The sequence below is a fragment of the Lagopus leucura genome, unplaced genomic scaffold, assembly GCF_019238085.1.
Source record: "Lagopus leucura isolate 7727_CA_CO unplaced genomic scaffold, USGS_WTPT01 Super-Scaffold_73, whole genome shotgun sequence".
Lineage (NCBI taxonomy): Eukaryota > Metazoa > Chordata > Aves > Galliformes > Phasianidae > Lagopus > Lagopus leucura.
Genome location: NW_024962252.1, coordinates 98,639,163 through 98,652,044, shown reverse-complemented (window position 1 = coordinate 98,652,044; position 12,882 = coordinate 98,639,163). Strand labels below are relative to the sequence as shown.

At 48.1% G+C, this 12,882-nt stretch overlaps 2 protein-coding genes across 2 annotated transcripts in view; one reads left to right on the top strand and one right to left on the bottom strand.

Annotated features, from left to right (window-relative positions):
• The window catches only part of ABHD12 (abhydrolase domain containing 12, lysophospholipase), a 32,395-nt gene extending 24,981 nt beyond the window's left edge, over positions 1–7,414 (bottom strand). Inside the window, exon 1 of the mRNA XM_042862262.1 lies at positions 7,257–7,414. Coding sequence (XP_042718196.1) covers positions 7,257–7,399 — 143 coding nt within the window. The 5' untranslated portion in view covers positions 7,400–7,414. The remainder of the gene's footprint in view (positions 1–7,256) is intronic.
• A 5,280-nt stretch (positions 7,415–12,694) lies between these two features.
• SRF (serum response factor) overlaps positions 12,695–12,882 on the top strand; it is a 187,545-nt gene continuing 187,357 nt past the window's right edge. Inside the window, exon 1 of the mRNA XM_042875259.1 lies at positions 12,695–12,721. Coding sequence (XP_042731193.1) covers positions 12,695–12,721 — 27 coding nt within the window. The remainder of the gene's footprint in view (positions 12,722–12,882) is intronic.

Here is a 12,882-nt window from a genome sequence, read left to right as displayed (position 1 = left end):
AGCTTTGCCTCTGCTTCCTAAAGCTGCTTGGAAACCAATCAAAACTTTACAACAAGCAAGTTAGAACTACTGCTAAGGGAAAAATCAGAGCTAGGCTTCACTTTGTGGGGATCTACTTAATCCACTTAAGCGACTTGAGCACGTTGTGGATGCTTTCTTTTACAGGAGGAAGCCCTTGAAGCCCTGACTCAAGATCCAGTTGCATCACCCTCATCTGCAGAGGCTTCTCTGTCTCAGAGAAGTCACCCCAGGGGAAGGCAAATCAACCTCTAGACGGGGTAAATGTACTTGCTGTTCTCTGTTCTGAGTCTGCATACTGAAAAGTTGTCTTCCAAGCAGTTTTTATCCGCACCGAGTTCTTCATTCTGCCCACCACCTGTAACAAGAGATGACACTCCAAACAACCTCGTTTTAAGTATCATTCAACAACGATCCCTTTGGCGAGAAGCACTGAGTTTCAGCTGCTACAAATTTGATTTCAGTACTCCAAACATGCTCAGAATAGAGCAGATACTGCAGAGCAACAGCTGCAGACTGAGCCAGCCTCCGTGCTTGCTGTTCTGATGGAGGAGCAATGCACCACAGTGAAAGGTGAAGCTCACACTCAGCCCCACTGACCAGAGAAGGAGCAGCAGCTGCTATCGCACACTTCACACAACAGAAGGCAGACAGCCAAAGACACGAGGGAACACCTCTGGGCTTAAGTGATGTTAAAAGAGGAGCTGGATATTCTGTTATCTGTGCCTCACGCCATTCAGCAAACATTCAGATATGGCGATTACTTACCAAAATAAGTGGAAGTGGCCACTCTGTCAGGGGAAGTTTGCAGCCATGCAATTCTATACGTCAGAAGGTGTTGTTTCAGATATTTGCTTGAATCAGAAGAAAACTGAAGGCTGGTTTTTATTTACTCCAGACTCTTCTTTTGGTTTCTGCAATTGTCCTTCGGTGATTGGAAAGATTGCTTTGAACAATGTGAGGGCAGCTGTGGGACTTATCTCAAATACTTTCAATTGTTTATTTTTTTACAAGTTCTATTGCTTGTCCAACATTTTTTTTAGTGCTCCAGCACTCAGTAAGAGTTATAGTGTTGAAATAAATCTGGATTAAGCAAACAGCTCCATTTGAATAGTAAACACAGACACCCTTCCTGCTAGCTCAGCTCAGCTCAATGATCATAGTTTAAATGATCAAAGCACACAGGCTAAAAATAGAAAACTCTGCTCACAGGTTTAATTGCCTTCATCGAGCAAGAAGCAGACTTCTGAAGTTCACTGCCATGCTGTTAGTGCAGTGGGAAAGAGAAGCATGCCAGCAAGGTGAGAAGCAAGGCAGAGAAGCTGGGCAGCACAGACAGCATGCTGGTACACAAGCGACCAGTGGAAGTGGCCACACAGAGCAATTCTGGGCTACAGCATCGCATCGGGCCCTGCTCCCCTCTCAGCCATGCTGCCCTGGGGTCAGCTACCTTTAACCTGTCTCCTGAGAAGGTTCAGCTACTTTGCCAGCTGCCCTGGGCTGCTGACTTGCCCTGCTCCCTACCTCATCCTCCCAGTTCTTCCAGCAATAATTGCCTCCTCGCTGCTGTGGCTGATGGACAGAATTACACACCCTGCAGCCCAAGGATCAATCCCAAGAAAACTTCCTACGTGTTTTGCTGCCTACTGAGCTGGTTTGCGATATATCTGATACATCCTCTGTTTGCAATGCAAACCCTTAGAACAGACAAACCAAAGCACAACATCAAGAGCTTTGGAGAAACAATTCTACCACTTCCACCAATGAAGATGCAATCTTGATAAACTTGCCACATTTATACCCTGCCTTCCAAAGGATAAACCTACTTTCATTAGAATGTTTAGCTGTTAAATCTTCTTTTATTGAATTGCAAGTTAACTCTTACCATTAGAATTGCACAGGCACCACCTCAGGCTAATGACTTGAAAGTCTCCTAGATCTCCTGTTACCCTTTTAAAACATCCAAGTACTGTCTTTTCATCTTCTCGTGGTACTGATTCAGTCACGGCCACATTAACATAGTGCTCTCACATTACAGCCTTAGTGAACCTTCCTTGCTTACACTCACTCACTCTGGATATCAGAAGCCATCCACGACTGTACCACCACCAATGTCACCTTTACAGCAGCTACACACTGAGTTTCCAAAACGCAGGGATCCATAGGGGAATTGCAATAGAAGCATGTTTACCAATTTCACACCCTGATGTGAATGCCAAAATAATTTGATCTGCCTTCAGGCCAGTAAAGGTAAGATAAATTATTTGCAGCCTCCTAAGAGGATATCACCAGGTCTCTCACTCAGAGCAGCAGATTCTGGAGAGGATATGATGTCACCATCATTAATTTTCATTAAAACACCACAGTGTTGTTTCCAACAAAAAGAAATGCATTCCCACATCCTGCAGAAAAATCTATGGACTTGCTGTGATGACCTGGGAATGCATTTGCAGAGAACTAGGTTCCTGGCTGGGCAACTACATACCATTTATAGCAAGAAAGCAAATCATCTTCAGAAACAAGCTCATCGTAAGTAGGCCATTGATCCTCTGTGTAAGAACGGGCTGGAAATAGACAGGAGGGTACAGGAGGAAAAAGGGACATACAGAGAGAAAAGCTCACAATGGGAGTCCAGGACTTGTGCTGATGATGAAGCTCAGCTGGTCACCCTGCAGCACAGCATCACACTGACTGACAGCTCGCCCTATGATATAGCAGTCCCAAAGGAACTAACAGCAGCCACGGTTAATAATTTAGACATAAGCCAAAGAAGAACAACTGAACTCAAGGGTCCATAGGATGCCACAATAATGGCACTGCAGTCAAATAGAGTGCAAGGAGACCAACACGAAACTCAGTTATAACACCAGAGAAAAATTCCCGCTGAGCCCAAAGCAAGTGTGCTTGGGCAGAGTTCTTTGAAACATGGGGAACTGGAGAAAACAGTTTTAGCCACAGCCACTGAGTTGCCAGTCATGGGACAGGCAGACAGATGTGTGGAAATAGTTACACAATGCCATTTTTGACAGATCCAAGCAAAATACTACCGTGCTTCCTCTTCAAAGAGGAATTGCAGTAAAATTATTAATAAAATTAATAGAAAACCACAGAGCAGGTTGTTTTTACAGCCAAATGAGAAACCGTGGTTCAACCTGTACTTAACATGGAAAAAAGCACAGCAAGAGACTGGAAACTGTCACCAGTCCTTCGTGCACTCTGCTCACCAACAACTGATCTGAAAGACAGACATGGCCAAGTCTTCTGTCAAGAGGAAAGATGCTGCTGCTTAAATCCAAAGAGACACAGGGAGGCACAGAGAACGTCAGCTACTGGAGCTGTGTGGCACGAAGGGTCACTACACATTGCATTCAGCATGCATGAGCACACTCACTGCTCCAGTAAAAGTAAGAGACAGGAGCAGGGGCTGCTAAGAGTGGAGGTAGCTGAGATGAGCGAAGGGTCAGCAGGGCAGCAGTTCTCCAGAGACGCAGCACAACAAAACATCAGGTACAGAGCTCCCATTCACAGAGTCTGCAGCTTGTCACTGCTTCACAGCACAGAGAATCAACTAAGCTTCACCAGCAAACGAGACCACAGAATGGCAAAATTAACATTTCAGGTCTAGAGTCTGGCTATTGATCGGGATTAAAGAGGCACAGATAAGGACTAAGCCACAGGAGAGAAGGGTAATATTCCTGCGACCGTTCGCCTCCAGGATCAGGGTTCAATAGAAATGAGATAGGAGAACTTGCTTTCAGATCAAAGCCAGTATTAAACTCACCTGACTTCCTTTATTCTCCCTGTTCTCACATCATGGTCTTCTGTAACTAAGGCTGCTCAAATGCGTTTCCTCGAAACATCACAGCCAGCAATCACAAAACTGAGGTACAGTAACAGCCTTACAGTCACTCTTCAAACACACATCTGCTAAGATTGCTATACTCAAAACACAGTTCTACCTTAATAACCAACCAGCAGGTAATTCAAGCTGTCAGGTAGAAAGTCACAACACAAACATTACAGGAATGGTCATCCACACAAGACACACATATCAGGCAATCCAAGCACTTTGTATGCTGCTTGTTTAGCACTGCAATCTCACATTTAATAGTTTCAGGCAAAATGTCTCAATCCCTTCTTAAAAAAATTAAAAAAATAAAAAAATTGTTCTCATATTGTCAAAGCAGCCCCTGGTAAAGTTCTTAGATAATCACCATACTTAATATTATCACTACATGTGGGAGCAAAACAGGAAGACATGCATTTCTTGACATCTGTAAGCCACACTGACTACAGACAGTATGCACTCACATACATCTTTGGTTTATCAGAGATCCATCGCCATCAGCTGTATTTGCACATATGTACTTTTTGTGACAGAGGAGCTCAAACGCCATCACTTCAGAATCAACTTCAGCTCTGGGATGAATGAGTACAGCATGATGATGGGTCTGAACCACAACAGAGGGACATGTGCAATGCTATTAAAACTCAAAAATACTGCTGGAAGAATAAGCATTGTTTACATTTACGGTGCTATTTAGCCTTTGCTGAGGCACTGGACGTGAAGAGAAAGAGTCCTGCTGGGGAAGGGCACCCACAAGCCCTGCTAGTGCTCTGCAGCCCAGGTCAGCACTGCCATCACAAACTGCTGTCTCTGCAGTCCCAATGCTCCACAGCCACAGGAGCTGCCATGTGGTCAGCCCTGGGCTGTAGAACCACACGGATGCGTCAGGCTGCTATGGAGCTGCTTTGCTTTTCCAACCAGCAGTTTGTGTCACTATCAAAGACGGAAAACCATATACAGAGTGAGTTTCTTAGCAGCAGCGTGAAATGCAAGCAGCCCTAGTTGCCCTGGACACGGAACCCACAGCCACCACAAGTGCCAATTTTAACTTTGGCACATTTTAACTATTGCATCAATGAGCACGTTGCTGGGAATAACTAGTTGCAGCACTAATCCCCAGTCACAGAGTGTATGGGAACTGCTGAGTCGCCTGCCTGAACCTCTGATTGATCACCTGAGGAGAGTCATGAGTCAGCCAGAGGAGCACAGCTGAAGGCAATTCACCCGTGCTGCTGGAAGGGTGGAGCCTGGCTGAACCCCTCCTAGACCTATTTAAGAGCTGGCTGCCAGTGGGGAAGGTGCTCTTCTGATGTTTTGTGGGTGAGCCCAGGATAGGGGTAAGTCTTCTATTTATTATCTTTTATTATCATAGTCTACTTTGCTTAACTCTGTTGTTTATTTTGTGATTATAACATCCTAATATTCTTTGATTATACACAGACACCATACCAACTGCACCTCCCCAGCATCCTTGCAATGCAGCTTCACATCCTTACAGTTTCTGTGAGCTAGGAAGCAAAAGTGATGAAACACGCTAACAAAGAACAACACAACCAAATACCCATGGTATAAGGAGCTATAAGGGGTAACAACCTTATATTGAGCAGTACGCTGCAACAACAGCACAACTCTGCACATCAAAATGGGAGGAATCAAGTACAGAAGTTTGCTGGCTACATAACTGGCCATGGCCAGGATACCCTGCCAGCAGAGGTTCATTATGTATGTTGCTTCCTCTTATGTTCCTCCTTACACACTCTGCAATCTGCTGAAGAACATGGGGCAGCTGTCTGACCTGCCTTAAGATAGCTGCCTTGGACAACACCGTTATCTCTGTGCATCAGACTCCCTTCTGCCTGGACCTCCCATTCCTGCAGGCTCAGATTCACACTTCAGTGCAGTTGTTATCCTGCAGAAAACATAAATGGAGGATATTAGCAGACCCAAATATCCTGCTTGCAAACCACTGGCTGAAGGGTGAAGCAGTCAAAGAAGGTTCACTTGAAGTATATGACAACCTGCACTGGTACAGCAGCCAAGAAAAGGCAGCAGAAGGACATAAGCAAGTGATTGTTTCTTTTAATGCTCTGATTTGGCTGCAAACAAGCGTCATTTCTGCAATACTGCACAGGATGGTCCATAGGATTTCGTCTGTTTATATTGCTGTTGAGGGAAAGTGAGCTCCAAGCAGATAAAGCTTTCCAACAACATCAAGTTTGTGAGACGCTGCTGTATGGAATACATGATTCAACCAAGACAATTAACAAGCTTAAAATGCATGCAGGACCCCAGGGGCTTCTGAAACAGTTTCAAAGGCTCAACTTGGAGAAAAGCAGGGAAAATTTGCCCACTGACTGTTTTGAAAAGTGCAAAAGGAGGAATAAGTACAAGAAAACTTGCCACAAGCAGAGCATGCGTTCAGCTTGGCCTTCCCTGTGCCATAGATCTAGGAGCAGTGCTCATTCTACCACATCTCTGCCCACCAGAGACAGCCAGCAGCCTGAGGCTCTGCTCAGGTAGCACCTCTGCTTCAGCAAAGAAGGGCTTTAAAACTGGAAGAGTCAGCAAGCTATCACTTGGTAACTTCTGAAAGTAGGGGTAATCTCCTACAGCGAAATCAAGTAGTCACAGAAGCTGAGCACGCACACAGTCTGAGCTACTGCACACCATCAGAACGGAGAAGCCAACCCAGTGCCATCTGCAATTACTAAAGCTTGTGTGAACACGAACCGAGCGCTGACAGCATTCCAAAGTTTTACCTGTGGGGCACGAAAACAAACACCATCACCCACAGAGATTAGCAACAGCACTTTATGGGTTCTGCCACCACTCATGACAAAAAAAAATCCATGTCATCAGCAGGAAAATTTTCCTTTCTAATGTTGGTTTTGTCTAAGAGAACAGAAAGATCCTCAGGGAGTTCACCACAGAAAGAGCCACTCGGGCTCATTTTCCAGAGCCTCGCCTGCCTTTAGGCTCCCACAGGCTGCCGCGTTCCTGCAGCACAGCGATTTGGCTCCAGCCTCCCGAACTGCACGGCCATGAAATACTCTTCACACTTCAGCAACGTGACCATGGCTAACGCCGGCTGCACAGCGGCAGTAGCTCGGGGCTCTGCCCTTTTCCGCTGCCCTTCCGAAGCATCCGTCCGTCTTCGTACAAGATGTGAAGACGGCCCTAGGCTAAACGCATCTTCTCCCATTACAGATCCATTGCTTTTAAGAGGAATGCAACCGCTCTCCCGGCGTAACAGCATCAACACGCAGAAAGCACTACAAATGCCGAGGCGGCAGACAGAGAACGGCCGCGGCTCTCGCGCGGCAGCCGGCCGAGCCCCGATCCCGGCACCCGCCGGCACACGCTCGCGACCCCAGCCGAGAACAGCGCTCACCTGCCGAGCGGTCGCTTCATGCCCGTGTCGGCGGCGGGCAGGCGCAGGCTGTGCCTCAGGCTGCAGCCCTTGTCGAGAGGCGCGGGCGCGGCGGCGGCGGCGCGCTCATGCTCCACCGTGACCGACTCGTTGCGCTTCCTCATGGCGGGCGGGGGAGCGGCGGCGGCGGACCGGGACGTCGAGGACGACAGCAGCGGCTCCGCGCACGGCCGCCGCTCGCCCAGCACCGCGCTCGCGCTGGTCCCAGCCCCGCCCCCGCCAATCTCCGCCTCCGGAGCGGGCTGGGGACAAAGGACACTCGCACCTCGGATGGCCGCCGCCCACTCCGCGCGGCGCCGCCATCTTTACAGCAGGCAGAGAGCGCCGCGCCGCCATCTTTACTGAGGGCAGAGAGCGCTGCGCCGCCATTTTGTTGGCGGCCCGAGGCGCTGCCGCGGCGTGTGGGCGGGCCGGCGGCGGCCCGCTGGGAATAAATAAACCGTCTATTCTACTGTCACCAATAATATTAATAAATAAAAGTATCTGTGTGATAGCAATGAGCAGCAGAAAGCAGGCACTCTTATGTATCTCGTCTTCCAATAGTAAACATTGGGTCGGGCTGACAGGGTGTCCGTGTGCTCTCCTAGAGGGAAGGAGTGGAGGAATTCCTGGAAAGCAGAGCTCTTCAGACAAGTGACCACAGCTATTTAGTGGCCGTTTCTTCTGTCATCGTGCAAACTGAGCCGTACCTGGAACATACACTGAGATTCCAGGTAAATAGGGCATTACGAATTCATCCCAAAAGCAAAAACAGTGCGCCGGTGAGGAGGAAGTCGTTGCCATCAGACAAGCATCAGCTATCTCAGCATAAGGGTTAGCTTGCAGAAATTACATGCTAATGTGCTGATGTCTGCTTTGCCATGTCAATGGAAGCTTCTACTAACATTTGTGACCTTTTAGAGATTTTTAAGATTTAGAAATCACCACATCATTTATTTTTGTCACTATTTATATATTTATTGGATGTGTAGTCCTCTGTACTGCTAGTGCATGATCTATGGTGCATAAGAGAGACTCTCCTATTTGGGATCTGTACTTACCCTTCTTACCTACTGTAAGAGGTGAGTGCTGCATCAGAACGTTGCCCACTCAAAAAAATAATGTGGCAGCATCCATCCCTAATCCCAGACGAACCCCAGATATTATGGTTGAATTCTGGTGGGTTTGCTGGGAATGTGTTAAGGCAAGGGATGTACTTCTGCTGCTGTTGTAGACGAACTAAGGTGAAATTCTGCCATTTGCAGTCACCAGACAATTCATCTAAACAGTGCTAAACAGCCCAGGGAACATGCTTTCACAGGACTTCTTAGCAACCAGTAGCTCCATGTAGTTCTACAGAGAGAATATACAGGAAGAACAGGAAAATCCAGTCAGAAAAAAAGCTGAGAAATAATTCGATATTTCTTAGCCCAAGGCATAAATGAAGATTATGGTAAAGCTGTAGCAGAAACTATCCCTCTGAGCAAGGTCACTTCCATAGGATATGTCTGGAAGGGTCTTGAAGAGGTGTGAAACAGGCCAGGAGATAAGGAGACCACCTGCTAACTTTACTGATTCCAGTCTCCTTCCTACCATGTTCTTGAATACACCTGCCTTGGCCTGGAGATGAAGAGGATAGAAAGCAAAGAACATCAACTAACGCAGATCCTGAGTAACATTACAAAATGAGGGGATGAGAAATGTGGATGACACTCTAGCAAGCGTCCACAAAGGACAGAACCCAAAGAAGGAGACACTGAAGTAACACAAAAAGGCCAGAAGAAATTACTGGTGAGGAAACCACTGGAAGTTAAATCTCTCGAAAGCGCAGAGTATTCAAAGCAACTGAGTGATCAGAAAAAGCAGGGGCAGAGCTACCTTTGAGGAGGAGGTGACAAGTGAGGGAAAAAGCCAAGGAGAGGAGACTCAGAGCAGAGCAGAGGGAGACTGTACACCCTACAAAGGAGGTAGAGAACCTCTGAAAATCCAGAGAGGCCTGCTTTGAGGCCATAGTGTTCTATTCCTCAAACTGCTCCTCTGTGACAGAGCTAGGAATTATGGCACTACCAGCCGTCATCAGGAAATTCTGTTCAGGCACTCCGAACCAGTCCTGCAGGGCACAGCTGCCCTTCTGGGAACATTTTTCCCCAGTTTTGGAGATAGTTGAATGAACACTCCTAAAGTTCATTGTCATCTTTACGATAGCCTTGCTGTCAAGCCTGTAAAAATGACCTTTTTTGGTGTTATATCTCTGGCAAAATGCAGGAGATGTTGCTGTATGTTATAGGCTCAAGGACATTTTTCTCCTTGTGCCCAGCTAGGTTTGTTTAACTGATGAGTTTGAAAAAAAATAAAAAATGAGCTAGTGCTTAGGTTTAGAGAAGACTAAAATCTTCTGCCCAGATGTATTGTTATTTGTTCCAACAAAAAGGAGCATTGTGATAAAGACATATGTTGGTCCTGGGTCACATTTAGATCCTTTCTTTACAGCGTAGTATGCGTTTCTAAGGGCATGGAACAGTTCTGCAGAATTCACACAACAGAAAATCCAAGTACATCCAGTCCAGCTCTTGCAGACCGTCTGCTGGCCAGGTGATGGAACTACCACTTGCAACAGCCAAGCTCAGTATGATCACAGGGGTTCCTACCAAAGCACGGAATAGCTAAGAGTTTTCTTTGTTCCACTCCAAATTGAGGTCTGGGAGTTGTAAATTGAGAAATACATAATCTGGGAAGCATTTGTATTTACCTGCCTGCTGGGCAGCTCCTCAAGCTGTGTATTTGAAGATGTTCCTAAGGTTTCTCTCCAGTTTCCTCCATGCTGACCATCTTTCCTGCTAGTCCTAGTGCCCCTGGTGAAGCAGTCTCGTTTCACTCCCCACTAATGGATCATGCTCCATCAGAGAGTGTGCCCTGTGAGCCCAGAATATGCCTGCCCACAGAGGTACAACAAACGTTCATAATGTGACCCATTACAGAAAGAGGTGCCTATTGTAACTCTTTTTTTTTTAACTTTCTTTTTTTTTCTTTCTTTTCAGGAGGAGGCAACAACACAACTCAGAGCTTGCACAGCTAGAGCTACACTGAGATCACCTAAGTGCCCAAGCTTAAGCTTGTCTCCCAATTCCCATAGGTACTGACACTCCAGGACCCTTGTGGATCCTGTGGTTCTGAGAAACTGTAATACAAAGTGGCAGCTTTGAAGCAGACATCTGCGGGTCACCTACTGAACAGATGTGCTCAGTCTGGGAGATAGAGCAGGGCCAAGGACACAGTGCAAGTTTCCTGCTAACAAATCCACAGTACTCACTCAAAGCAGGCTGTAGGTAAAATCTGCACCTTTTTGAACCCAGAGCAATGAATATTACAGACTTTGCTGAAGAGAACTGGAGCTTTTTCATCTCTTGCACCAGCAAACAGGTCATCAAGCACCTCAAAACTTTCTCAACTTTCTTGACCTTACCCTCTTACTGCAGCAAAAATCAAATCTTGCTCTGCAATGGCACATTTGTTTGCTTCTGCAAATATCTCATACTCTATGGCACTGATTTTTGAGGTGTCCAATAGCCAGTGGCTGTAAAAGTGGCTTGGCTACTTCTTTAACAGGACAGGTATCTCCAGGTGCTCAGACTTGTTCCATCAGTAGTAGAGGGTATGTTTCACGTGTTTAAATCATGCAGAACAAAATGCACATCCTTCAAGAGCTGCTGAGGACTGCCAAGCTCTTTGTGTGTTCTACTGGAGCCAGTCATGATATGCTGCTCAGCAGCAAGAGATTAGCTAGCAGGAGAGCACCGCAAGGTGCAAGGGTGTCATTCACACACATTTTTGCACTTCTTGGTTTTCAACGAACCCTCTTCCAATTGCTACAGATTACGGTGAATTTATCTCCGGAATTTCAAGCCTGGTGTGGAGCTGAAGCCTGCCGTAGGGAGTGACAAAAGTCTGTCGTCCACAGGTCACAGAGCGCTTGTAAGCAGTGCAGCAGCATCGGAAACAGGCTGTCTGCTTTGTGCAGCTCTCGCCTGTAGATGGCAGCAGTCCCACGTGGCACTGAAACAGGCTGAAGGAACGTTTTGCACCGGGTCAGCAAGCACAGTGAAAATTTCTGACCTTCGCAGATTTCAGGAATAGCAGGCCTCTGAGACCAGAAGAAATGGAAAAGTCGTCTCTGGGGAGAAGAGCGTCAGGCTGAAGAACACTGAAGCAAACTGGAAAGACACAAAACGCATGGAGCATAATAAGAAGGCGATCAGTAGTAGCATGGATTTATGGAGGGGAACTGCTGCTGAATCTGTCTGAAACCTCCTGCGATTAGATGGCTGGTTTGATGGGTTAAAGGAGAGCAACTAATGTCTGTTCTCTTGACGTGAATAGAGCTTGAACACTGTGGTAACATCACCATTGAGATATCAATGAGGTATGGAGTAGAGCCTCGGAGTGCTTAGGTGCACAAAGTCCAGCTGGAGGACAGTCGATAGGGATGTGCCCAGGGGCATTTCTGCTCTTTGTGGCTGTCAGGCAAATCTCTAGTGACTGGAAAAAGGGAAACATCACTCCTACTTTCAAGAAAAGGAGAAAGGAGGACCCAGGGAACTATAGGTCAGTGAGCCTCATCTCTGTGCCTGGGAAGATCATGGAACAGATCCTCCTAGAAGAGATGTTAAGGCACCTGCAAGATGAAGTGATCTGAGACAGCCAGCATGGCTTCACCGAGGGCAGATCCTATGAAGAAAGGCTGAGGGAGCTGGGCTGGTACCTCAGAGGGTTGTGCAGTTATTCAGAGGCAACAGGACAGGTCTGAGAAATGGGTGAAGATAAAGCTCCTGCTCAGCAAGGGAAGTGCAAAGTCCTGCCCCTGGAAGTCCTGGAAAGCAGGTTGGCAGAGAAAGGACTGGTAGATACCAGGCTGTACTCATGCACAGAACAACCCCACAGCCTCTGGGGAGGAGTGATGCCAGCTGGTGGAAGGAGGTGATGCTTCTTCTCTGCTTAGCACAGGCAAGGCCACTCGGTCCTGTTCTTGGCGACGCAGTGCAGGAGAAACGTGGACACACTGGAAGGAGCCCAGCCAGAGGCACGAAGATGATGAAGGGACTGGAGCATCCCTCATAGGCTAAGACAGCTGGGGCTGCGTTGCTTAGAGAAGGCCGGAGGGGATCCTGGGAACACGTACCCACGGGGGAAGGGTGCAAAGACTCCCGGCTTTTCCCCCGGTTCGGGTCACCCCTCGCACCCCGCGACAGACGGGCCGCTTCACCAATCACAAAAATCCGCCGCTCTGCGTCGGCGCGGCGCAGCGCAGGCTGTTGCTAGGCAGACGTGCTGGGCTGGCCCAATGGGAGCGGCGCGCTGCGGCCGGGCCCGGGCGCAGGCGGCGGCGGGAGCGGGAGCAGAGCGGCTGGGGCCCGGCGCTCACCATGCCCTACAAGCTGAAGAAGGAGAAGGTGCGGCGGGCGGGAGGGCGAGCTGCGGGGACGTTCCTCGGGCGTGCGGCCCCCTCGCCGCTCCCTTCCCGTCTCCCTCCATCCTCGCCGCGGCCTTCTTTCGGCGCGGCCGTTGGGCGGGGGCGCGCGCGGGGCTGCGGCCGGCAGGGGGCGGGGGCGCG